At 38.4% G+C, this 25,777-nt stretch overlaps 1 protein-coding gene and 1 long non-coding RNA gene across 4 annotated transcripts in view; one reads left to right on the top strand and one right to left on the bottom strand.

Annotated features, from left to right (window-relative positions):
- Positions 1 to 8,434, bottom strand: part of LOC130910856 (uncharacterized) — a 29,097-nt gene extending 20,663 nt beyond the window's left edge. Inside the window, exons 1-3 of the long non-coding RNA XR_009061922.1 lie at positions 7,198 to 8,434; positions 2,262 to 2,380; positions 8 to 130 (exon numbers count right to left, since the gene is read on the bottom strand). This is a non-coding gene — a long non-coding RNA (uncharacterized LOC130910856). The remainder of the gene's footprint in view (positions 1 to 7; positions 131 to 2,261; positions 2,381 to 7,197) is intronic.
- The window catches only part of ppp1r9a (protein phosphatase 1, regulatory subunit 9A), a 97,864-nt gene that overhangs the window by 56,811 nt on the left and 15,276 nt on the right, over positions 1 to 25,777 (top strand). For all 3 annotated transcript variants that reach the window (XM_057828452.1, XM_057828450.1, XM_057828453.1), the window contains exons 3-9: positions 16 to 148; positions 2,276 to 2,396; positions 7,503 to 7,607; positions 9,922 to 10,057; positions 19,086 to 19,238; positions 24,731 to 24,784; positions 24,857 to 25,086. In XM_057828452.1, coding sequence (XP_057684435.1) covers positions 16 to 148; positions 2,276 to 2,396; positions 7,503 to 7,607; positions 9,922 to 10,057; positions 19,086 to 19,238; positions 24,731 to 24,784; positions 24,857 to 25,086 — 932 coding nt within the window. The remainder of the gene's footprint in view (positions 1 to 15; positions 149 to 2,275; positions 2,397 to 7,502; positions 7,608 to 9,921; positions 10,058 to 19,085; positions 19,239 to 24,730; positions 24,785 to 24,856; positions 25,087 to 25,777) is intronic.

Consider the following 25,777-nt stretch of genomic DNA (forward strand, 5'->3'; position numbering starts at 1 on the left):
TTTTTACCTCCCCAGGTATTCAACACCTACTCCAACGAAGACTACGACCGCCGTAATGAGGAAGTGGATCCCGTGGCTTCGTCTGCAGAGTACGAGCTGGAGAAACGAGTGGAAAAACTCGAGCTCTTCCCTGTGGAGTTGGAGAAAGGTGGGAAGAAAAATCTCGTGACTAATTTAGCACAATCACCCACACGATTGCGAGGTGTTGAATTTCCTAAGGGACTTTTTTTTTCACATTGACGGCAATGATCGCCGCCGAGCCTCCCAGTTCAAATGAATTGGATGTCAACTGACGTCAATAGCATTGAATTTTATATCATTCTTACCACAACTAAATCAAACTTGTTGATCATGAAGATTGTAAACCTTGAAGTTAAAGTTTCTGAGGTGAGTCTATTCTCATTTTATTTAGAAAATGCTAGTTTTAACAAATAGCTAGCGCCACATCATATTGTGCTTCCTGTGAAGGTTTCTCGCTAAAATAAAATTCAAATACGTTTTCCCCCATATTTTTAAATTATTATTTTTTTAATAAAAATGTAATTTTTGGTTTTTCTTTATTTTTAATCAATAAAGAGACTAATTACTGTTTTTTCCCCTCTATTATATATTTTGAAAAACTAAAACTGATAATAAATACAATCATAGACTTCATAATGATTTTGACAGGACACGGGGCCGATTAATAGGGGATCTACATTACTGGCGTGGCTGTCAAAGCTTACCGAATGGAGTCACAAAGAGATTTTTTTCATTGCCAATTCTTGTGAATAAATGCTTAAATCCCTGAATTCTTTATAGATATGGACGTAAAACAGTCTCGATTCTTTGTTAAAAGCAAAAACAAACAAAACCGTGCAGTTAACATTTATTTTACATAAATATGTCGAAGTACGACGCTGTTCTGTTAGTCAATGTGGTGGCCGCCATCTATAGAGCTTTTCCAGTTTAAATTCTTGTGAATAAATGCTTAAATGCATGAAGTCTTTATAGATATGGATGTAAAACAGTCTCGATTCTTGGTTAAAGGCAAAAAAACTGTGCAGTTAGCATTTATTTTACGTAAATATGTTACAAGTACGATGCTAGTCTGTTAGTCAATGTGGCGGCCGCCATCTGTAGAGCTTTTCCGGTGAAAATTCTTGTGAATAAATGCTTAAATCCCTGAATTCTTTACAGATATGGACGTAAAACAGTCTCGATTCTTGGTAAAAAGCAAAAAACAAACGTGCAGTTAGCATTTATTTCACGTAAATATGTCGAAGTACGACGCTAGTCTGTTAGGCAATGTGGCGGCTGCCATCTGTAGAGCTTTTCCGGTGAAAATTCTTGTGAATAAATGCTTAAATCCCTGAAGTCTTTATAGATATGGACGTAAAACAGTCTCGATTTTTGGTGAAAGGCAAAAAAACTGTGCAGTTAGCATTTATTTTACGTATATATGTCGAACTACGACGCTAGTCTGTTAGTCAATGTGAATTGAATTTTCCGGTGAAAATTCTTGTGAATAAATGCTTAAATGCCTGAATTCTTTATAGATATGGATGTTAAACAGTCTCAGTTCTTGGTTAAAAGCAAAAAAAAAAAAAAAAGGTGTAGTTAGCATTTATTTTACGTAAATATGTTGAAGAATGATGCTCGTCCGTAGCGGTTAATTTCTCACATTGATTTTTTTCACAACGTTTCAAAATGTATGCATGGTATGAGAAATATAATAAATCCTCAAACAAACAAATCACTCCTGAGACCTCCTTCCAGTTTGTATGCCGTACAGCTTTCGTACTTTTTCAAACTAAATCCAGCGTTGGACCGCTGCATATGTTGACTGACTGCAACCGACTGCGAATAACTGAAGCGGACTGTAGAACAGCCCCCTACTTGATGGTGGTGACCCGTCAATATAATTATGAAGTCTATGATATAACGATAAAAAAATATATATTTTATTTAACTCTCTCAGCGCCATTGATGATAGTCATCCAATAATCTTGCCCTTTTCATCCTTTTGCTGTAAATTTAAATCAGTTTGTCACTTGTGAAGCTGCTGGCCCTCCCAATTCAAATGAATTGGACGTCTATCTTTGTCAATGGCGGCGAAGCAAGCTCTTTGTGTTGTGTCTTATCACCTTCCAGTCACGGTTATGTAACCCTAAGCTCCTATGAATAATGAATGAAGGACAGAAATGGAAGGAATAGTGCACTGGAAAGAAACTTCCCTTCCAAAACAAGAATTTTTTATGAAGAATTGTTGTGTTTTCTACCTCTTTGTGTTCAGATGAAGACGGTTTAGGGATCAGCATCATCGGGATGGGTGTCGGTGCTGATGCAGGCCTGGAGAAATTGGGCATCTTTGTCAAAACAGTCATTGAAGGTGGCGCGGCTGAAAGAGATGGAAGGTGATGGTCTTTCATTCTCGTGACTAAGGGAATATGTAGTAAATGCGCTTGAAAAATGTTCATATGGTGAGTGGTTGTGTACTGCGCCCGCAAACCCACACAGTTGGTGTCAGATTTAGCAGTAGGGGGTGGAGATTAGATCGAAGGAGAGAGGCACATTCTAAATGCAAGTTTGTTTTCGACTAGCGCTGTCACAAATGATTATTTTGATAAGCACCCATTTATTTTGCAATTAGTTGACTAATTGGCTCTTAAATAAATCACGCTATATAGTGTTATATTACTCTAAGTTTTACATCTTAGCTGTAAATGTACATTGGAACCTAAAACTATTTGCAGGGGGAAGTTGGACTATCAATATTACGTCACTATTTATTATATCTTTGTTTTAAATAAATTTTTGCAGATATTGGGTTGATTACAAAAAATAGTCTGTGTCAAGGACCACGGAAATAAGAGAATATTTTAAAATATATTAATATATATATATACATATATGTTCACCCTTAAAGACCTGCAACATGAAGCAATTATCAGAGAATCACAAAATTTGAAGAATAAGGTCCTAATGAAACCTTTTTTTTTTCAAATTTGTAAAAAGAAATGTCAAAATGAATATGTGTAATAAGCGCTCTAATATCTATAACCCTAGCTAAATCCTGTTTTTTTTTCTCATTGAACCTGCAGATGCATGTGTTGACTTGCATCCATCATTTTTTTTTTCCCAAAAAGGAACGGTCAAAATTCTGATTTATTCCCAAAATCATGAAATTTTAGGTGTATCAAATGTGATACATTTGGCAATAAAGGGTTAAATAAATTCAAAGAATATTTGCTATTTTTTAAACTTGATTTTTAATGTAAAATATTAAAAATGTTCCCCCATTTTGGTTTTAAGTTAAAAACATGTAAAAAAAAAAAAAAAAATCATTTGAGATACACTGTAGTTCAAAAATTACAGTATCACAAAATTGAGTACACCCAGGGCCGGCCCAGGGGCCCTAAGCAAAAAAATGCAAAGGGGCCCATATTTTTGGCCCACCATTTCGTCACAGTGTACTGTGAAACCCATACGTCCATATTTTGTATATTAATCAGATGTTCTTGCACTGCATACTTCAAACTTCTCACCCCAAATGATTGTCAGTACTTACAGTAGATAGCGCCAAACCTTTTTCTAAAAAGGGAAAGAAAGAAGGAAGAACTTTTATTTTTTTTAAGCTTATAATCAAGTATCAAACCTCACAAAAGTCAAATAAAGCAAACTGTAGTAAACAAAATAGAATAAAAGAATAAATTAAACAATTGCCAGATTGGGGACCCCCTAGTGGTCAGGGGCCCTAAGCAGCTGCATAGTCTGTGTATAGACCCTACCCACCGACGTCACAAAATCACGTGATCGCTGTATTGTTCCGCCCCCTTGTCCGTCATTTTGTGTCTGTATTATCAATGGTCTCAATTGATCGAGCAATTTATAATGCATTTCATGGAAGACCCGGTGCTTTCGGATGCCGTGAACTCACTTGATGCGTTGCATAAAAGGCGTTATGTGGAAAAGCTTCAGTTTATCCATTCGCCAGATCCATATTTGATGCTGAAATCGATGTTTTTCGACCCGCTGTCTCCGCCGTATTTGCCTGACATCTGCTAGCTACACTGAACTGTACAACTATCTTGTCCACACAAAATCAGCCTATTCTCACGAAAGTTTGAAAAACTTTAAGAGCTTGGAGGCTTATAAATACTTCGTTGCTGGTTGGGTGAAACAGGTCCTCGTCCACGAAAATTCGGCAGGAATCTATCTTGTGCTTGGGAAGGTGAGTTTCGAAATTTTCAATTCAAAATCTTTTGTTCTTGCTAACATCCACTGTCAAGTCTAATGTATTTCATGTCATTTGTCAATGGAGCTAGGGCTTTTAATGTTTATATGGTTTAGCGATAGCACTCTCACTACATACATACGTGTATGTTGTCGGCGATTAGCCTAGCAATAATCTTAATTGTGGTTGTCAGCCCAAAACCCTCTAAATATATATTAAATGCATCTTACCAGATATAAAATGACTACTACATAATCTGTGGTAATCGTTTGGAGCCCAGTTTTCTCATCGAATTGCAGCAGCACATCTCGCTCTCTCCTCTCCGGGTCTCTCGTAATCTGGTAGAACTTCAAGTCTCTCCGTCTATCTTCTCTGTTATTGCAACCGACCGCCACACACGCCTTCACCATTTTGATTATTAATGTGAACGAGCAGAAAAACACGCCGTAAATAGGAGGAATGTACGTAGCCGTAACAGGTAAACACGATGTGTTGACGGACAATTGGGCGGCACCAGTCAGGAGGGCGGAGTTGTGACGTCACGTGGGTAGGGTCTATAGGCTGGGCCGGCCCCGAGTTCACCCCTCGCATTTCTGCAGATATTTATATCTTTTCACGGGACAACACTGACAAAATCAAACTTTGACACAATGAAAAGTAGTCTGTGTGCAGCTTATATAATAGAATTAATTTATTTCCTCCTCAAAATAACTCAAAATATAGCCATTAATATCCAAACCCCTGGCAACAAAAGTGAGTACACCCCTTAGAAACTACGTATATCCCTAAATGTCCAAATTGAGTACTGCTTGTCATTTTCCCTCCAAAATGTCATGTGACTCGTTACAGGAGTGCTGTCAGCATTGCTGCAGAGATTGAAGAGGTGGGGGGTCAGCTTGTTAGTGCTCGGACCATACGCCGCAGTCTATGTCAAATTGGTGTGCATGGCTGTCACCTCAGGGTGAAGCCTCTTCTGAAGACGGTACACAAGAAAGCCCGCCCATCTCATCAGATCATAGGACATGGTTCCAGTTGTCCATGTGCTTTGTTGACATGTCTTCGCAAACTGTTTGCGGGCTTTCTTGTGTACCGTCTTCAGAAGAGGCTTCCCTCTGGGGTGACAGCCATGCACACCAATTTGATGTACAGTGCAGCATATGGTCTGAGCACTAACAGGCTGACACCCCCCCAACACCACCTCTTCAATCTCTGCAGCAAAACTGACAGCATTCTTGTAACGAGTCACACGAGATTTGGGAGGTAAGATGCAGCAACAATAACAACAACAAGCAGTACTCAATTTGGACATTTAGGGATGTGCATTTTTTCATAGGGTTGTACTCACTTTTGTTGCCAGGGGTTTAGATATTAATGGCTATATTTTGAGTTATTTCGAGGGGGAAACAAAATAACTATTAAATAAGCTGCACACAGACTACTTTTCATTGTGTCAAAGTTTCATTTTGTCAGTGTGGTCCCATGAAAAGATATACTTAAATATCTGCAGAAATGCGAGGGGTGTACTCACTTTTGTGAGTACAAAATGTGTATTAGTCCTATATTCAGGCAGTGCAAATAATCGAAGTGAAGTAGCAGCAGTTTGACAGTGAAGCCATGGAATATTGCACGTTAATTTTGCACACAAGTATTGCACATAGAATGTGTGAATAGAATTGAAGTAGCAGCAGTTTGACAGTGAAGGCGTTGAATATTGCGTGTTAGTATTGCACGTGAGTAAGTATTGCACGTAGAATATTGTATGTAAATGGATATTGGACATTGGGTGATGTTTTGTTACATATGAATACTTTTGACAGATGTCATTAAGTGTCATCCGGCAAATTATGTCACGAACTCCATTTTTGTACAGCTCCGATCCTTTACATCCATTCAAAAGTGAGATAATTATTTAACCCAAATAAATCAACAAATAAGCCGCACAGGACTATAAGTCGATGATTCAAACTGAGGGGGAAAAGTAGCGGCCTATAGTCTTAAAATGAAGGTAAATTACAGTTATCTCTCGTTTTTCGCGGTTATTGGGGACCAGAAAACTGAAGTAGCACGCCCCCCCCGCCCCCCAAAAAAAGTTTCTGGGGTGTGTTCAATGTATTCATTCATTTTTGCATTGGAAAGTGATACATATCAGCCATGTTTTTTCACTTTTTTTCCCCAAATTAAAAAAACAACTTTTATGTAAATATATATTTTATTAAATGGTTTTTAATCACTTCAAATGTAATAATCATGAGTTTTAAACATGTTACTGTTATACCGAATTATTTTTAAACAAGAATAATGTAGAAAAATGTCTTTATCGATTGCTTCATTGAGTGAATCCACTCACGCTGCTCACTTACACACAATGAGTTGCCACAGAAAATGTTTAACAAGCTAAACAATGATTGACACATGCGGCGCCTTGAAGTTTTGACTTCCAAACGTCTCTGGCAAGATCAAATCTTAATGTCTATCAATCATCTTTAACTTTAACAAAAAACTCCAGCTCACTGCCTGACCAAGAAAAGTGGCAGGAGGGAGAGTGACTACGTGATCGGATCGGGCTCTATAAAATACTGCATTTATTTCGTTCGCAAAGTTTGAAGCAAGAAGTAGCGAGGGATCACTGTACATGAAAAAAAAAAAAAAAAAAAAAGCACACAGTTCCAAGGCTCAGAAATGTTTTTTGAGATCAACAATGTTTCTAAATGATTAATCACCTATCAAAATAGTCATCAATTAATCTTAAATCGTCTATTACTCGTGGCTGTCATTGACGGCGATGCATGTCCGAACTCTTTATGTTCAAATAGAACGTCTATCGCTGTCAGTGGCAGCCAATGAGTCACATACATTTTTTCCCCCTCATCTTATTTTTGTCACGTTAAACAAAAACCCTAACCGCTATCAACACTTTTTGTTGTTACTGCAATTTTGTTATTCCACACATGCACTCACACATCATATCCTTCAGTTATTACCTCTATGCGTGCGCGTCGGCCTTTTGCCGAGTCAGGTTTAACGGTCCGAGGCGCACGACGGCGGGCAGACAGATCGATGTGCGGTTACGCTGACCCACTGAGACGTGTCGCGTTCCTTCGTCGCCGCTTTATCTTTTCCTAATTCCATTTTGTGTGGGGATGAAGCCAGATTAAAATGGCAAGTTCTGCGGGTCAAGAATGACTGACACATAAGCAACACGTTACAGAAGATTGCATAAGCTTGTTTCGTGCAGATTTTCAAAGCATATCGTATTAATCAATTGAGATAATTTTATGTCTGTTAGGATCAAAGTGAACGACCAGATCGTGGAGGTGGACGGAACCAGCTTGGTGGGCGTCACGCAGAGTTTTGCCGCTTCTGTTCTCAGGAACACATCAGGAGTTGTGCGGTAAGAAAATACTGAAATTCAAATGCTAGAAATGACTGTGTGCATGTTTAACTCATTGGTTGCCATTGATGATGGGAATAGACGCAGGATCATTTTGTTATATGAAACGGAAGAGGAACTTATATTTTGGGGTCAAGAGGTCAAAGAGGTGAGAAATATGTTTGTGTTCAAGACAACTCAAGAATAAACAAAGGGATTATACATTTCGCAGTACAGTATATGATTGTCTTGTGGAACGGAAGAGGGGATTAATTTGGGTTGATAAGGTCAAAGGTCACAGAGGTCAGATAAGGAATTTTGCAATAATGTGATCACTGATTAGCCTATTTACCTCAAATTTAGCCTATTTAACTCAAAAACAGAAACCGTTATGACATTTTGGGGCATGAGCCCACTATCAAATATAGGGATGCTTTGTATTTGGTTGCTTTGGTGGAAGTCATTTTACTCAGAGTGCTCGTTTAGTTGTGACTGCTTTGTAGGCTTTTGTTGTTTTGTTTTTTGTTTTTTTGGCATCAAAAGGTTTCAACACTGAGGAATACACCCTAGTTTTTACTGCATTGTAGTTTTTTTATTTTGCATTGAAAGGCTTCAACACTGAGGAATAATCGACAGCTAATCGATGATCAAATTCATAATGACAATTTGATCGTTGTAGACATTGTTGACTTAAAAATGCTCCTCTTTTTTGAACCTCTAAATAGTAAATATTTGTATTAATTTTAAGAGGATATTCTTATTATATTTGAACATATTTTACATTAAAAAACAATAGTTTACTGTATGTATTTTTATTATCGAAAAGCTGTAAAAATTCTGCAAATGAGATTAAGCATCAAAGTTTCCTTGTAAAAAAAAAAAAAAGATAGTTACATATTTGTGTAAAATTCATCATGTAAAACAGTGTTGTTTTTGGCAGCCATTTTAATTTTCGTTATAGTCTTTTGGACAAAAATATCTATTGTTCTTAGTCATATGTGTTCGTCTTCGTCTAACGAAAACTCAAATTTCGTCTAGTTTTAGTCGACAATTTTCAAAATGTTTTAGTCAAAAACTTCAAAAATTTTAATGCATGAAGGGGAGGGGTACAGCATGTCACATGAGTGACACGACCAAACACTACTAAATGCGTTCTAATTACATTGTGACGTCATCATCGTCGTGAAAAAATTATATTTTCGTTATTGTCATTGTTGACGAAAACAACACTGGTCTAAAATGTTGATTCCTTTGCACATTTTCATCTAAAATTTTAAGCCAAATAAAAATGGATCCGTAAATAACGAGATTTATATACGAACTAATTAGTTGACTAATCGACTATCGGAATAATTTGTGGGAGCAAAGTATTTGTATTAGAGTTGCCTGATATTAAAACTATTTTAAAACAATATCGGATAATATTGACATCGGTTTTGGGCCAATATGCATGCTGCTTTCAAAGTGAATGTAGAAACCGACTACCTTTGTACAAGGGCTGGTCACAGCTTAGCACAGCAGTAATTCTTTTTGACCATTAGGTATCTCCAAACTAAGACGCTTGGGATTTGTTATGTGAGCATTATCCAGTGGCATCCAAGCATCCAGTGGGGCATCACAATACAATTATTTTGGAGTTGGACAATATCGGGATATCGGTTAAAATGTCATTATTGGACAACTCTTATATGATACCGTATTACTCAGTACAACGTGTAGAACTATGAAAAAGGTTTTTTTCTTCCTTAATGCATCTCTCTGGACTCACCAGACCTCTTTTTCACTCTTCACTCTCTCCATCCTCTTCCATCATGTCACCCACTTCCAGCACCTCCTCATCTTCCTTATGGCCAGCTGTCCTACATTCGACATTGTATCTATATTTAACCCTTTAAATCGTCCACATTTTAAACTCATATCACATCCATATACAGTATGAACTTACATTGTGAAGAATATTGTGACTGGTTTGGGTACAACAAGAAAAATGGAAATAATGAGACATCCCTTGAAAAAGGGCTGTTTCCAGGTCAGGCGACTTACACCACTACAACTATGTAAGTCAGGAGTCATTTTTGTAGTTTTTCAGTTTCTAAATTTGACTCTTTGTTCACCCTAGTTGTTCCTTCACATGTAGATCAAGTAATGAATGGCGCTTCTCTGCTGAAGCGTAATAACATATATAGGACACTGGAACACCACACTCATAAGCCATCTTCTATTGGATCTTATAAAATACTGAGTATTTTTGATGCAGGGAAAAAATGATTAAAAAGACGCAGTAAATAATTTGTGTATTTTGTGAATGTGAGTTGAAACAGTGGTGTCTGTGCAGGTTCGTCATCGGCCGAGAGCGACCAGGTCAGCAGAGTGAGGTGGCCACGCTCATCCAGCAGACCCTGGAGCAGGAGAAGCGACAGCGTGAACTCCTGGAGCAGCAGTACGCTCAGTACGACGCCGATGACGATGAGGTAATGACCAGAAGCGCTGTGATTCAGTGTCTGACAGGAACTTGTAAAAGTCACCTGTTTTTAGGGCTGAGTGATATGTCCTAAAAAAAAAAAAAAAAAAAAAAAAAAAAAATTCACCCCTACTTTTGAATTGTACAAAAAGTACCGTATTTTTCGGACTATAAGTTGCAGTTTTTTTTCATAGTTTGGCTGGGGGTGCGACTTATACTCCAGAGCGACTTATGTGTAAAATTATAAACACATTATTATATCATTTCACATGTTATTTTGGTGTTTTGGAGTGAGACTGATGGTTTGGTAAACTTGTTAGCAGGTGCTATAGTTATCTGAATAACTCTTAATAGCTATCTTACGGTAACACACCGGCCACGTTTGCATTTCGTTGTTCATGCATCATGTAACATTATCATACTGTACACTTGGTCAGCATGTTGTTCTGTACTGTATTTTTATGTTAAATTGCCTTTCAAGAGTAACATTTCTGTTCTATGTGTTGGATTTTATTGAGTAAATTTCCCCCAAAAATGCGACTTATACTCCAGTGTGACTTATATATATGTTTTTTTCATTTTCGTTGGGCATTTTATGGCTGGTGCGACTTATAGTCCGAAAAATACGGTGCAAAATAAAGCGAAAACCCAAACCCTTTTTTTTTTTTTTTTTTTTAACTGCTAAACAAGATCTCTTCCTATTTTTCAGGGATTTAAGCATTTTTTTCACAAGAATTTTCACCGGAAAAGCTCTGTTTACATTAGGCGGCCGCTAGCTACATTCACCAACAGACTAGCATTGACATATTTATGCAAGATAAACGCTAACTGCGCTGTTTTTTGTTTGTTTGTTTTAACCAACAATTGAGACTGTTTTACGTCCATATCTATAAAGAATTTGGGGATTTAAGCATTTATTTACAAGAATTTTCAACGAAAAAAGCTCTTTGTCTGTGATTCCACTCGGTCAGCTTTGATGGCCTCGCCAACAATGCAGGCCCCCTATTTATTGGCCCTGCACCCCGTGTCCCGTCTATACATGATGAAGTCTTTGGATCGGTGTCTTACTGTGCGCCAAATAATATACCGTATTGGCACGAATATAAGACATTTTTTGCATTGAAATAAGATTGAAAAAGAGGGGGTCGTCTTATATTCGCGGTCTCGACATTATACCCATTCACGACACTAGATGACGCCAGATATCATTGAAGCGATGTTCTGTTATGACAGATCTCAGCTACTCTCCCCATTCACGACGCTAGATGGCGCCAGATATCATTGAAGCGATGTTCTGTCATGACAGATCTCAGCTACTAGTTTAACCAGTTTGCATTATTTTATTGCAATGTTTTTCCTTATTCAAATTTATTTCAAGACTACAGTTACAGTTAGACTACACTTTGATAGTAAATGCAGTTATTGCAATTTTGGTGTTTTATCACAATAGATTGGTTTATTTACATTTCAAAAACCAGAAGCCATTCATTTACGAATGTGACTGCACTTTAGTTTATATATTTAAATGTTCAGATATTAAGATTTGAATCAGGCAAAATAACATGCTTTTTCTCTCAAATATATTGTTATAATCATATGTTTCAGAGCTACTGTAATTATTTTCTGTAGAAAAATTAATTTGGTGTTTTAAAAAAGTCTTTTTTTCAAACTTGAGTCTTGATAAAGAGGGGGTCGTCTTATAATCAGGGCCGTCTTATAAACGGGCCAACACGGTATATTGTATAAATATGTATATATTTCAGTATTGCTTACATGGCGGAGTCGGGGAAAACTGACGCACACACATAAGGCTTATGAGTGTGCGTCATGCACGCGCAGTGCGTATTAGCGCATGTGTAATACTTGAACGTGCTCATTGGACAAAGGCAGTCTGAATGGGCACGCCAAAGAAAACATATGACAAACAAATCGGAATTGTGCATTAAGACCTGCAATATGAACCTAGCCTATTAGATGTCTCCAAACTAAGATGTTTGGGATTTGTTATGTGAGCATTATCGTTATAAAAACATCCAGTGGGGCATCAGAATGCAATTGGCCTCAGTATCTGATTGATGGAGTTGGACAAGAAGAAAGTAAAAAAAAAGTAATTATCGGACAACTATTTTTAACTCATTGTCTACCAGCCTCTCCCAGTTAAAATGGATCGAATGTCTGTCAACGTCAATGGCACTCAAACATACAGTGGGGCAAATAAGTATTTGGTCAACCATCAATTGTGCAAGTTCCCCTACTTGAAAAGATTATAGATGCATGTGATTGTCAACATGGGTAAACCTCAACCATGAGAGACAGAATGTGGGAAAAAAAAACCAGAAAATCACATTGTTTGATTTTTAAAGAATTTATTTCCAAATTAGAGTGGAAAATAAGTATTTGGTCACCTACAAACAAGCAAGATTTCTAGCGGTCAAAGAGGTCTAACTTTTTTAAACGAGGTCTAACAAGGTCTAATGAGACTCCACTCGTTACCTGTACTAATGGCACCTGTTTTAACTCATTATCGGTATAAAAGACACCTGTCCACAATCTCAGTCAGTCACACTCCAAACTCCACTATGGCCAAGACCCAAGAGCTGCCGAAGGACACCAGAGACAAAATTGTAGACCTGCACCAGGCTGGGAAGACTGAATCTGCAATAGGTAAAACGCTTGGTGTAAAGAAATCAACTGTGGGAGCAATTTTTAGAAAATGGAAGACATATAAGACCACTGATGATCTCCCTTGATCTGGGGCTTCATGCAAGATCTCACCCCGTGGCGTCAAAATGATAACAAGAACGGTGAGCAAAAATCCCAGAACCACATGGGGGGACCTAGTGAATGACCTACAGAGAGCTGGGACCACAGTAACAAAGGCTACTATCAGTAACACAATGTGCCGCCAGGGACTCAAATCTTGCATTGCCAGACGTGTCCCCCTGCTGAAGAAAGTACACGTCCAGGCCCGTCTGCGGTTTGCTAGAGAGCATTTGGATGATCCAGAAGAGGACTGGGAGAGTGTGTTATGGTCAGATGAAACCAAAACAGAACTTTTTGGTAGAAACACAGGTTCTCGTGTTTGGAGGAGAAAGAATACTGAATTGCATCCGAAGAAACCCATACCCACTGTGAAGCATGGGGGTGGAAAAATCATGCTTTGGGGCTGTTTTTCTGCAAAGGGACCAGGACGACTGATCTGTGTGAAGGAAAGAATGAATGGGGCCATGTATCGAGAGATTTTGAGTGAAAATGTCCTTCCATCAGCAAGGGCATTGAAGATGAGACCCGACTGGGTCTTTCAGCATGACAATGATCCCAAACACACAGCCAGGGCAACAAAGGAGTGGCTTCGTAAGAAGCATTTCAAGATCTCCAGATCTCAACCCCATAGAAAATCTGTGGAGGGAGTTGAAAGTCCGTGTTGCCCAATGACAGCCCCAAAACATCACTGCTCTAGAAGAGATCTGCATGGAGTAATGGGCCAAAATACCAGCAACAGTGTGTGAAAAGCTTGTGGAGAGTTACAGAAAACGTTTGGCCTCCGTTATTGCCAACAAAGGGTACATAACAAAGTATTGAGATGAACTTTTGGTATTGACCAAATTCCTGCATCATTTTCAAATAAATTCTTTAAAAATCAAACAATGTGATTTTCTGTTTTGGTTTTTTTTCCCCCACATTCTGTCTCTCATGGTTGAGGTTTACCCACGTTGACAATTACAGGCCTCTCTAATATTTTCCAGTGGGAGAACTTGCACAATTAGTGGTTGACTAAATACTTATTTGCTTCACTGTGTTTTGTTATCGCTATAAATCTATACATTTCAAATAACCTTTAATAATACCCTGCCATTCATTCAAAACTCTCCTGTCGAATGGTGAACAGTGAGAGTCGTCATGCAAAAGAAAGTATTCTGCGAGCCATGGAGGCTTAACCCGAGTGCTGTCATAATCCCGAGCGCGCACACACGCATGAAACACTGCCTCTTCTAATTAAAGTCCTGTAGAGAATTGGCACCGCAAGAGTGGGATGTCATGTACAGAAGCAAGCGGCACTTGGAGACATGCGAGAAACCTGCCTGCTTTCATCTTCCCACACTATCTCACATGTACAGCAGTCGTTCTCATCGTTTTTGCACTAATGTTAAAATACAGTAGCGTAGTTTTAACAGCCACCGTAAAAAGATTCTAAACTGCTTCTGAAAACACAGCAGTTAATTCAACGCTTTGTCGGATAAACTGTTACTAAAGCATTACGCAGATCTAAAGGGTGATAAGTATAGCTCATCAATATTAATATGGCTATAAATTTGCAAGCAATTCCTTCCCAGGGTGGGCTGAGATGAAGGCTCGATCTCCTGGTGTGACTGATGACTATTGACGTAGTATTCGGCGAGGGATAAATGACACGCAAACACTTTTTCGTCTTCGACCATCTGTATGTTAACTAGGACGTCACACAAGGACCAAGGATGCCTAAGTTGATAAATAAATACATAATTGGGTAAATAATAAGTACCATTAAGTTGTTAATAATTCAGTAATGATTATTTATTTTAAGATTGATTTACACTTACATTTATATTTATTTGAAGTTTATATAAGTCATTTCTTTTTTTTATACAGTATGTATATATATATATATATTTTATGTCGTTATTTATTTACTGCAACATTTATTTCAACTCAATTTAGTTCAACATTTTTAAAAAAAATTTTAATTATTAAAATGCTCATCAATTCATTTTTTAAAAATATCTATTCAGCAATTATTTCGTTTTATTTATTTATTTTTATTTTTATTATTATTATTTTTTTAAATCTTCAATTTATGTACGGTATATTTAATTTTTGTTTTATTTGCCTCTTTTTTAAATGTATATATTGCTAAAATGTAGTTCGACATTAATTTATTTTACCGGTACCTTAATTTATTTCAACATGAATTTATTTTTATTAATTTTATTCATATAAAATCATCTATATATCATTTTTTATTTCTTTAAATTTTTATACAGTATATTTAATTTTGTTTTTAATGTATGTCAATGTTTATTAATTTATTGCAATCTTTCTTTTAACGGGTATTTATTTTAAAATTTGTAACTATTAAAATGCTCATCTTTTTAAAAAAGATATATTTAAAAATGATTTCATTTTATTTACTCCATTCTTTATCTTTTGTTTAAACGTTCATTCAACTTTTGTATATTTACTTTTGGTTTTATTAATTTCACTTTTTAATGTATTTATTGCAACATTTATTTCAAAATTAATTTATCTTATCTTGATTTATTTTAACATGTATTTATTTTCATAGATTTAATCTGTATTTTATTTGTTTCAATGCTCATTCAACTTTTGTCTTTTTATACTGGTTGTATAATCTTCCACACATGTGGCACAATTACTGGTCAAACTGGTGTTTTATTATATTTTATTTGATTTTGCCAAAGATGGCCGCCAGGTTATGATCATTCACTGGTAGTTCTGTCACTGCAAATGTAACTGAAAGGTGATAATTCGGGAACAAACAGTTTAATTGGGCTAATAATGCTTAACAACCAAAATTACAACAAAATAAGATGACCTAGGAACTGAGTATTTTCTTGCATGGACATTTTTTTTTTCTTAAATGACTTCAAGGAGGTAGATTGTGTGACGCTCAAAAGGCGACAGATGCATTTCAGAGTAACTTCACTCGACACACTATGAAGCGCTATTGGTCACGGGCAAAATCAATTAATTGATTGATGCGCCTAGATTCAAAGGCAAATGGATCTCTTTAACCTAGTTTGACTTTCATAACACGCAGGAATACAACACGAAGATATCAGGTTCCGTTTCATGAAAAAAATAAATCCATGAATACTAGACCGGTCCATCGCATAATGGTTATTTTTTTTTAAAGCTTTTAAATTTCTCCTCCAAAAGGCTATTTTTGTTCATCTTACCTTACTGTCTCCGCCCTCCATAATGGTTTTTCCCTATTGCTTTCAGACAATGAATCAGCAAAGTGATCTGAAATAAATAAAATATGCATTCCTTTGTGTGTTTGTAGGTCGTCAAACCGCGTATTTCTGTTCTCATTTTGCGTTACTTAGTTGGGAGTTTATCGGTTATCCCTCACCCTGGGGGCAACGCATAAAGATCGGTCACTAGTAAAGGTGTGTGAAATTTCCCGATTCTTAGATTATTCACGTTTTGGCCGCTGAAGATTCGAGAATGATTCACAAACATCCATATTCCGATTATTTAAATATGCTAAGTAAAGTGGAACTAAAACACAGCGCGGTCTTTGGGACTCAATGAGGAACGGACCAAGAGTAAACATCCACATTCCACAACTCATGCCGCTAGATAAAAACCGCCGACAGCCACAACAAACAACGCCCACGTTGCTACAAACTACGCCCACAGGTATGATAGATATCACATGTATATAGAACTAGATGTGAAATGACAGACTCGGCGGCGATAGCACATGTATAGAGAACCAGATGCGAAATGACAGACTCGCTGGTGTTAGTAAACAGCTGCCATATTAAAGCTGTAGACTTCTCAGGAAGGCTCTTGTTGTAGCGAACCTAATTCACTTTTTATCTACAACCCGGATTCGGTTGGAGTTGGGAAATTGTGAAAAATGTAAATAAAAACAAAATACAATGATTTGAAAATCCTTTTCAACCTATATTCAATTGAATACACTACAAAGACAACATATTTAATGCTCAAACTCATAAACTTTTTTTTTCCAAATAATAATGGATTTAGAATTTCATGGCTGCAACACGTGCAGTAAAAGTTGGGAAAGGGCATGTTTACCACTTGGTTACATAACTTTTGCTTTTAATAACACTCATTAAACGTTTTGAAAGAGAGGAGACTAATTCTCTTAGCTTCTCATGTGGAATTCTTTCCCATTCTTGCTTGATGAACCGCTTCAGTTGTTCAACAGTCCGAGGTAGTCTCTGTCAAATTTTATGCTTCATAATGCGCCACACATTTTCAATGGGAGACAGGTCTGGACTGCAAGCGGGCCAGGGGAGAACCTGGACTCTTTTACTTCGAAACCACGCTGTTGTAACACGTGCAGAATGTGGCTTGGCATTATCTTGCTGAAATAAGCAGCGGCGTCCATGAAAAATACGCTGCTTGGATGGCAGCATATTTTGCTCCAAAATCAGCTTAATCAGACTTTTCAGCATTTATGCTGCCTTCACAGAAATGTAAGTCACCCATGCCATGGGAACTAATGCACCCCCATACCATCACAGATGCTGGCTTTGAACTTTGCGTTGATAACAGTCCGGATGGTCCGCTTCCTCTTTGGTCCGGAGGACACGATGTCCAGTGTTTCCAAAAACAATTTGGAAAGTGGACTCATCAGACCACAAAACACTTTTCCATTGTGCATCAGTCCATTTTACATGAGCTCGGGCCCAGAGAACCCGGCAGCGTTTCTGGATGTTGTTCATAAACGGCTTTTGCTTTGCATGGTAGAGTTTTAACCCGCACTTACTGATGTAGTGATGAACTGTATTTACTGACAGTGGTTTTCTGAAGTTTTCCTGAGCCCTTTTGGTGATATCCTTTACACACTCATGTCGTTTTTTAAGGCAGTGCCGTCTGAGGGATCGAAGGTCACGGTCATTCAGTCTTGGTTTCCAGCCATGGCGCTTACGTGCATTGATTTCACCAAATTCTCTGAACCTTTTGATGATAATATGGACCGTAGATGTTGAAATCCCTAAATTTCTAGCAATTTTGCTTTGAGAAATGTTGTTCTTAAACTGTTCAACTATTTTCTCACGCAGTTGTGGACAAAGTGGTGAACCTCGCCCCATCCTTGCTGGTGAATGACTGAGCATGTTTGGGGAGGCTCCTTTTATGGAACCCACCTGTTCCTAATTAGCCTGATCACATGTGGGATGTTCCAAATAGGTGTTTGATGAGCTTTTCTCAGCTTTCTCAGTATTTTTTGCCACCTTTCCCAACTTCTACTGGATGTGTTTCAGCCATGAAATTCTAAGTTAATTATTATTTGGCAAAAAACAAATGAAGTTTATCAGTTTGAACATTAAATATGTTGTCTTTGTAGTGTATTCAATTGAATATGGGTTGAGAGGGATTTTCAAATCGTTGTATTTTGTTTTTATTTACATTTTACACAATTTCCCAACTTCAACCGAATCCGGGTTGTAAAATACTGCTAAATCGGAAAAAATCTTTACTTGAATCTATGTTTAAATGATGAAACAGTTTTAAAACTTTCACATGTCGAAAGTAGACGGAAGGGAAATTATGGAATAATGGGAGCATTTTAAACAAATTTATCGGTCGATTCACAACATTAAATTAATTGAATGTAGTTGAAAGCTGCCGATACAGAATGGGGACTTGAGTATTTATTGTTTTGAATTGTTAACTTGATACTTAAATAGTAGTTTACTTAAGTCTGAGAGGGGTGGATGTACATCAATAATCGATTTATAATCGAATCGAGGCCTCTGAATCATAATCGAATTGTGAGGTGCCCCAAGATTCCCACCTCTCGTCAGTAGTGGACAACTTGAGGGCTTGGGCGGGGAACCTAGATAAATGACTATGAACGTGAAATTTTGTGTACTTGTTATTGTCTAGGAAAGGAACAAATATAACCTTGCAGAGCAGCAATTTTCCAAAGTTTATTTTTTTGGACCGGTCTAATGGATACTCATGGTTAGTGCAAATTTACAGCTCACTGATTAGTCAGAGCAATTCAAGTCAGAGAGGTTTTGCAGAACATGAAGTGGGTTATCTGGATTTCAAATGATATATTAAAGTAGCATTACATATGCAAAGTCACAAATGAATAGAGGACAGCAAATTGTGTTAAGATGTTATATAGCAAAAAATATACCGAGTTAAACAGTAAATTATTATGTCTAAATGGGAGGAAAAGGGAAAAAAATGCTCATCTGAAATTAGGAAAAACTGACTCTTGTTGTTTTATTTTTTTTATCTTTTAAATACATCTCTTTCTGATCTTACAGCAAACTGGCGAGTACGCTACTGACGAGGAGGAGGCAGGGCCCGCTGGGGCGAGCGAGGAGAAGAACATCGAAGTGTTCGACCTGCCCGAAAACGATGACGTCTTGTCGCCATCGGATTTAGATACCACCAAACTGTACCAGAAATTTAGAGAGGTAATTTAATTCAACTCATTTAACTAATTGTGCTGCATGTCGAGTCCATTTTGAGTTCATTGGGTTTAGTCCTTCAAGGATAGTTCAGTGAAGAAAATAAGTATTTGAACACCCATTTTGCAAGTTCTCCCACTTAGAAATCATGGAGGAGTCTGAAATTTTCATCATGTCCATTGTGAGAAAGATAATGTAAAAAAAAAAAAAAAAAAATCAAGAAATCACAATGCATGATTTTTTAACAATTTATTTGTGTGATACAGCTGCAAATAAGTATTTGAACACCTGTCTATCAGCTAGAATTCTGACCCTGAAAGACCTGTTAGTCCGCCTATTAAAAGTCCACCTCCACTCCATGTATTATCCTGAATCAGATACACCTGTTTGAGGTCGATAGATACATAAAGACACCTGTCCACCCCATGCAATCAGTAAGACTCAAACTTGTAACATGGCCAAGACCAAAGAGCTGACCAAAGACACCAGAGACAAAATTGTACACCTCCACAAGGCTGAAAAAGGGCTATGGAGCAATTGCCAAGCAGCTGGTTGAAAAAGGGTCCACTGTTGGAACAGTCATTAAAAAAATGGAAGAAGCTAAACATGACGGTCAGTCTCAATCGGAGTGGAGCCTCATGTAAGATATCACCTCGTGGGGTCTCAATGATCCTAAGAAAGGTGAGAAATCAGCCCGGAACTGCATAGCAGGAGTTGGTCAATGACCTGAAAAGAGCTGGGACCAATGTTTCCAAGGTTACTTTCGGCAATGACCATTTGGAGCAAGTTTTGTGGTCAGATGAGAGTAAAATAGAACTTTTTGGTCATAATTCCACTAACCGTGTTTGGAGGAAGAAGAATGAAGAGTACAATCTCAAGAACACCATCCCTACTGTGAAGCATAGAGGTGGTAGCATCATGCTTTGGGGGTGTTTTTCCGCGCATGGGACAGAATGAGTGCACTGTATTAAAGTGCTTGTGACACGAAAAAGCATGTTTATTTCATAATACACGCGGTATTTTATGCTCCTGAATGATATGGACCGCTTGGATGTGTGTGGAAGCGATCGCTATATTTATTTAGTTTTTTGAATCCCGCGCCAGGAAAATGAGTGACTTCCGGCTTCGGTCTCGCATTGAGGAGGAGGGCGCTGTGACGTGTACGGTAGAAGACGTCCTCTTCACGCTACAGTGTACTGTTGTGTATGAGGACGAAGGATTCAGCTGATTTGGGGGATTAATACTTTTATTTTTTGCATCACGCCAGCCAAACGGCTGCAGAAAAATCATTCTGTATGCGGGAGAGGCGTATGCGCCTTTTTGGAGTTTCAAAAGGTTCCCATTCACCGTGGATATTTACTGTGGGACCATTGGACTTACAAGGAAGTGAGTAAACATCTTGTTTTGTATTATGTCAAATACGAATACAGTGATTACAAAGTAAACACTATAAAATTCCTTTAAATAAAGGACTACTTACGTTTGATCATTGATAGGCATGTAAAAAGCTATCCTCACGCTCATTAGCAGTTAGCTGTTAGCACGTTAGCTACACAACAATTCCAGCCACCCTCCTCCAGGGAACGAACTGTAAATTGCTCTCCGCCGGGCGGTTTGCCGATCCGCAAAGAAACTCGACAACCGGGTCGTCATGTCAAATAATCCAGGCTAGTTATGTGTGATTTTCCACTTCGAAGACTTAGAAACATCCCTCGGTTCGGGTTAGCATGTCGGCTAGCTGTCACTCCTTCTGGTCTGTTTACATTCTCCGAAGCCGGGGAAGGGAAATGACATATGTCCGATTTAGGTGTCATAAAATATCGTTCGGCAGGTGTGACAGTAAAGGTAAAGTCGACTGTTTTGACCATTATGGAGTAATTTTGCCATGTCGTCTTGAATAAATGGATTTTTATTATTTTATATTCCATTTAGCACAAGTTATTTGTCATGACCATGCCATTTATTTAGCAATTGGGGAAAGTACTTGGGTAAAAAGAATATCCTGTAAAAATATTGAAGTAAAGAGACAGAAACAATGACATTTTGCCGCTCTCATCGTCACGTTTTCCTCATTGTGAATAGTTCCCCCTCGACAGGCTGACTGGTCCTTCTCAAGCCATTTATATAGCTATTGGGGAAAAATACTTGGATAAAAAGAATATCCTGTAAAAATATTGAAGTAAAGAGACAGAAACAATGACATTTTGCCGCTCTCTTCGTCGCGTTTTCCTCATTGTGAATAGTTCCCCCTCGACGGGCTGACTGGTCCTTCTCAAGCCATTTATATAGCTATTGGGGAAAATACTTGGATAAAAAGAATATCCTGTAAAAATATTGGGAGTAGAGAGACTGAAACAATGACATTTTGCAGCTCTCTTCGTCTCGTTTTCCTCGTCCTGAACAATTCCCCCTCAGTGGGCTGAATAGTAAAACCGATGAGCCTAGTCTACCGCTGACGTCATCCACCTGTTGGGGACGCTAAAGCCCTATAATTGTAGGCGTGGCTAACCGGCAGATTAAAAGACTAATTTCTCGTCATCTGCGCTTTGCTAAATTGTTGTATATGGTCGAATCGTCTCAAAATATGATTCTAATTCACATAATAATGCCATTTAAGACTTTTTTTCTGGTGTCGTATGCTCTTTAAAGAGAGGATGACTGGGGCCCTGTATTGTGATATTTTGAGGAACAACCTCCTTCCCTCTGTCAGAGCATTGCAGAAGGGTTGTGGCTGGGTCTTCCAACATGACAATGACCCAATGCACACAGCCAGGAAAACCAAGGAATGGCTCCGTAAGACCATGTCAATGTTCGAGCATGGCCTAGCCAGTCTCCAGACCTAAACCCAATAGAAAACCTTTGGAGGGAGCTCAAACTCAGCGACAGCCCAGAAACCTGACTGATCTAGAGATCTGTGTGGAGGAGTGGGCCAAGATCCCTCCTGCAGTGTGTCCAAAACCGGTGAAAAACTACAGGAAACATTTGACCCCTATGATAGCAAACAAAGGCTACTGTACCAAATCCTAACATTCGCTTTCTCAGGTGTTCAAATACTTATACGCAGCTGTATCACACAAATCGTTAAAAAAAAAAAATCAAACATTGTGATTTCTGGATTTTTCTTTTTAGATTATCTCTCTCACAGTGGACATGCATCTACAATGAAAATTTCAGACCCCTCCATGATTTCTAAGTAGGGTTGGGCATCGTTTGAAATTTAGCGATTCTGGTTCCGATTTCACATTTCGATTCCGGTTCAAAACGATTCTCGATTCAGATTCTTTCAAGAGGCAGGCTAAAAAAAAAATGCTGGGTCAAAAAAAATTGCATAGTTTATATTAAAGTCTTAACTTCTCTATGATTTTTTAAATTAAATGAACTTCTTACAAGGCTAATTTTAACTTTTATATAAATATCAGTCTTTGAACTCGAGCAATTTTTTTCCGCTCAGCGGTCAGGGCATCGAAACAAGGAATCGAAATTTAAAAATTCGAACGATTCTGGGAGCATCGGAGTGTTAAAACCAGTTCCCATCGATGCTCGATTCTCGATGCCCAACCCTATTTCTAAGTGAAAGAACTTGCAAAACAGCAGGGGGTTCAAATACTTATTTTCTTCACTGAACGTGTTAGCGACGAACACACTAATCGTTTAGCTGCCATTGACGTCCATAGACATCCAACAGGGAGAGACTGGCAGCCCTCCCAGTTTAAATGGACCGGACGTCTATCGCTGTCAATTGCAGTGACTTGCACCACATGTGCGTAATTCTTATTCGCCTTTGAATTAAAAAAAAAAAAAAGCAAATTCATATGAGAGTAATTCACAATAAAGTACAGTCCCTGACAAAAGTCTTGTCACTTATCTATTTTGTAGAAACAATTGCTAATAACCTAATGACTTTTAATTATTCAATTGGTTTCAGAAATGCCTCATATGAAAGTTAAGACCTTCCCAAATGATGGTGAATGTGCAAAAATATATTTGTTTCACTGAAAAAAGATTTATCATTTAATGAAGACATAAAGGTCAAATGTTGGCAAGACCAAAGTTTTGTCGCCTACAGAAAGTAGTGTGAAAATGGAACAAAAAATGTACTTCAAATACAAAAATATGTTACATAACATAAGCGAATTCAGTAATGGTGCTGTGAGATCCAAATTTAATATTTTGTATGACTTCCATGGGCTTGAAGGACTGCAACCATGCGGTTCGGCAAGGATTCATACAATTTATTGATGAAGTCATCAGGAACATCAAAGAAAGCAGTCTTGCATGCCTCCCAGAGTCCATCAACAATCTTGGGTTTTGTCTTCCATGCTTCCTCTTTCATCCTACCCCAGACATGCTCAATGATGTTCATGTCTGGTGACTGGGCTGACCACTCCTGGAGGATCTTGATCTTCTTTGCCTTGAGGAACTTTGAGAAAGAGATTGAAGTATGCGATGTAGCAACATCCTGCTGCAGAATTTGTCCCTTTTTGTGGTTAGGAATGTAAGAGGCAGCTAAGATTTGTTGATATTTCAGACTATTTATGTTACCTTCCACCCTGCAGATCTCTCGCACACCCCCATACTGGATGTAACCCCAGACCATGATTTTGCCACCACCAAACTTCACTGTTTTCTAAGTGAATCTCTGATCCATACGGGCTCCAGTAGGTCTCCTGCAATATTTGTGGCGATTGTGGTGTAATTCTATGGAAGATTCATCTGAAAAATCTACCTTTTGCCACTTTTCCAGCGTCCATCCTTTTGACAGGCTGTGGGCCTTGGCAAACGACACACATTTTTTTAATTGCAGGGTGGACTGTCACACTACTTTCTGTAGGCGACAAAACAAAATTTGACCTTTTATGTCTTCATTAAATGATAAATCTGTTTTCAGTGAAACAAATATATTTTTGTACATTCAACATCATTTGGGAGGGTCTTAGCTTTCATACGAGCCAATTCTGAAACCAATTGAATAATTAAAAGTCAGGTTATTAGCAATTGTTTCTACAAAATGGATAAGCGACAAGACTTTTGTCAGGGACTGTATGCTGTTTTTTTTCCCTAATGTTTGTGCAAATATATTCCCACTTGTCACTTCCAATGTTTCGCTGACCCAGAAAGCCTGCAATTGCTCCAACTTGCTGCTGAGTTTTACATTTTAATCAGGACAAGATGAGCTCCAATAGCAAAATATGTCCTAGCGAGCTTTGCGGAGAGGCGTATGGAATAATCCCGCTTCGTGTTATGTTTGCTTTGGATTAAACGTAACACTTTCTGCGGACTTTTTGCATCGTTCAACACACATTTGTATTACTTCTGTGTGCTTATTTGTTCTCTTCCACATTTTTCTTATTTGAGAGAGCACGTCATCAGTGCAATCGGAACGGGTCGTCCGTTTTGGTCCATCGCACTGTATCGAGCCTGTGCAGCCATGCATTTGATTATCTGACCGTCCTCTCGCTCACTCACTCTCTCGATCCTCCAATCTCTTTCCCTAACAGCTCCAGATCAAACACACTGTGACTGAGGCCGAGATCCACAAGCTGAAAAACAAGGTGAGTCAACAGGACGCTCCGTTTGACTTAAAGTCTGTCATCCTGAGTATTGTCTCTTCTTCTCCCTGACAGCTGGCTTCCGTGGAAAGGGAGAAGCAACGTTGGGAGAAGGAGAAGACCCAGCTGAAGGCCAGCATCGAGGACAACAAGGAAAGGATGCTAAAGCTGGAGAGCTATTGGATCGAAGCGCAGACCTTGTGTCACACGGTCAACGAACACCTGAAGGAGGCTCAGGCGCAGTATCAGACGTTGGAGAAGAAGTACAACAAAGCCAAGAAACTTATCAAAGATTTCCAGCAAAAGTGAGTGACGAAGTGAATAACATCTCAACACTTATTAGAATTCGCTCCCGTGTTGACACTCAGCTGAATAATGTCTGATAAATTCAATTCAACACAATCTTCGCTTGCATCATCGAGCAGAGAATGCGATCCTATTTGTCAGGCGGCAAGATCTTATCCCATTTCAGCACAGAAAGCCGGCTTTTCGCTCCTATGCGGCACAACTTGCCCATCGCAAGCGCTGTTGCTCGGCTTCAATCTGACTGGCTCTAATTGGCTCGGGCCCTGCAGGCCAAAGCGAGGCTGACGTTGGAAACAAACTGCTCGGTGGAAAAGATGTCAGCTCAGGAGATGTGAAGGAAGCTCATTTACAACAAGAGGGATGTCCTCAAAATGCCTTAGCTTAGTTTTACTTTGTTATTTATTTATTTTTTTTAAATTTCTTCTAGGGAGCACAGTGTGAGTATTTTTTCCCCTCATCCACCCTCTTGTTTTCCCTTTTCCACCTAAGAAACAGGGTGCTAATATTAAAATCTTTTTGATAGCAAGTCTTTGTTTGTGGCTACAGCTTTACAAAATAAACATCTATTTTTTTCCCTCCTCTCATTCATCTTCATTTTTCCCTTTTCCACCCGAAGAGTCAGGTTGTTGATAGTGAAAGCTTTTTGATTCATTCTCATTAACTGATAGTGGTTACACCTTGTCAGAATAA

This window comes from Corythoichthys intestinalis, chromosome 22, assembly GCF_030265065.1.
Source record: "Corythoichthys intestinalis isolate RoL2023-P3 chromosome 22, ASM3026506v1, whole genome shotgun sequence".
Taxonomy (NCBI): domain Eukaryota; kingdom Metazoa; phylum Chordata; class Actinopteri; order Syngnathiformes; family Syngnathidae; genus Corythoichthys; species Corythoichthys intestinalis.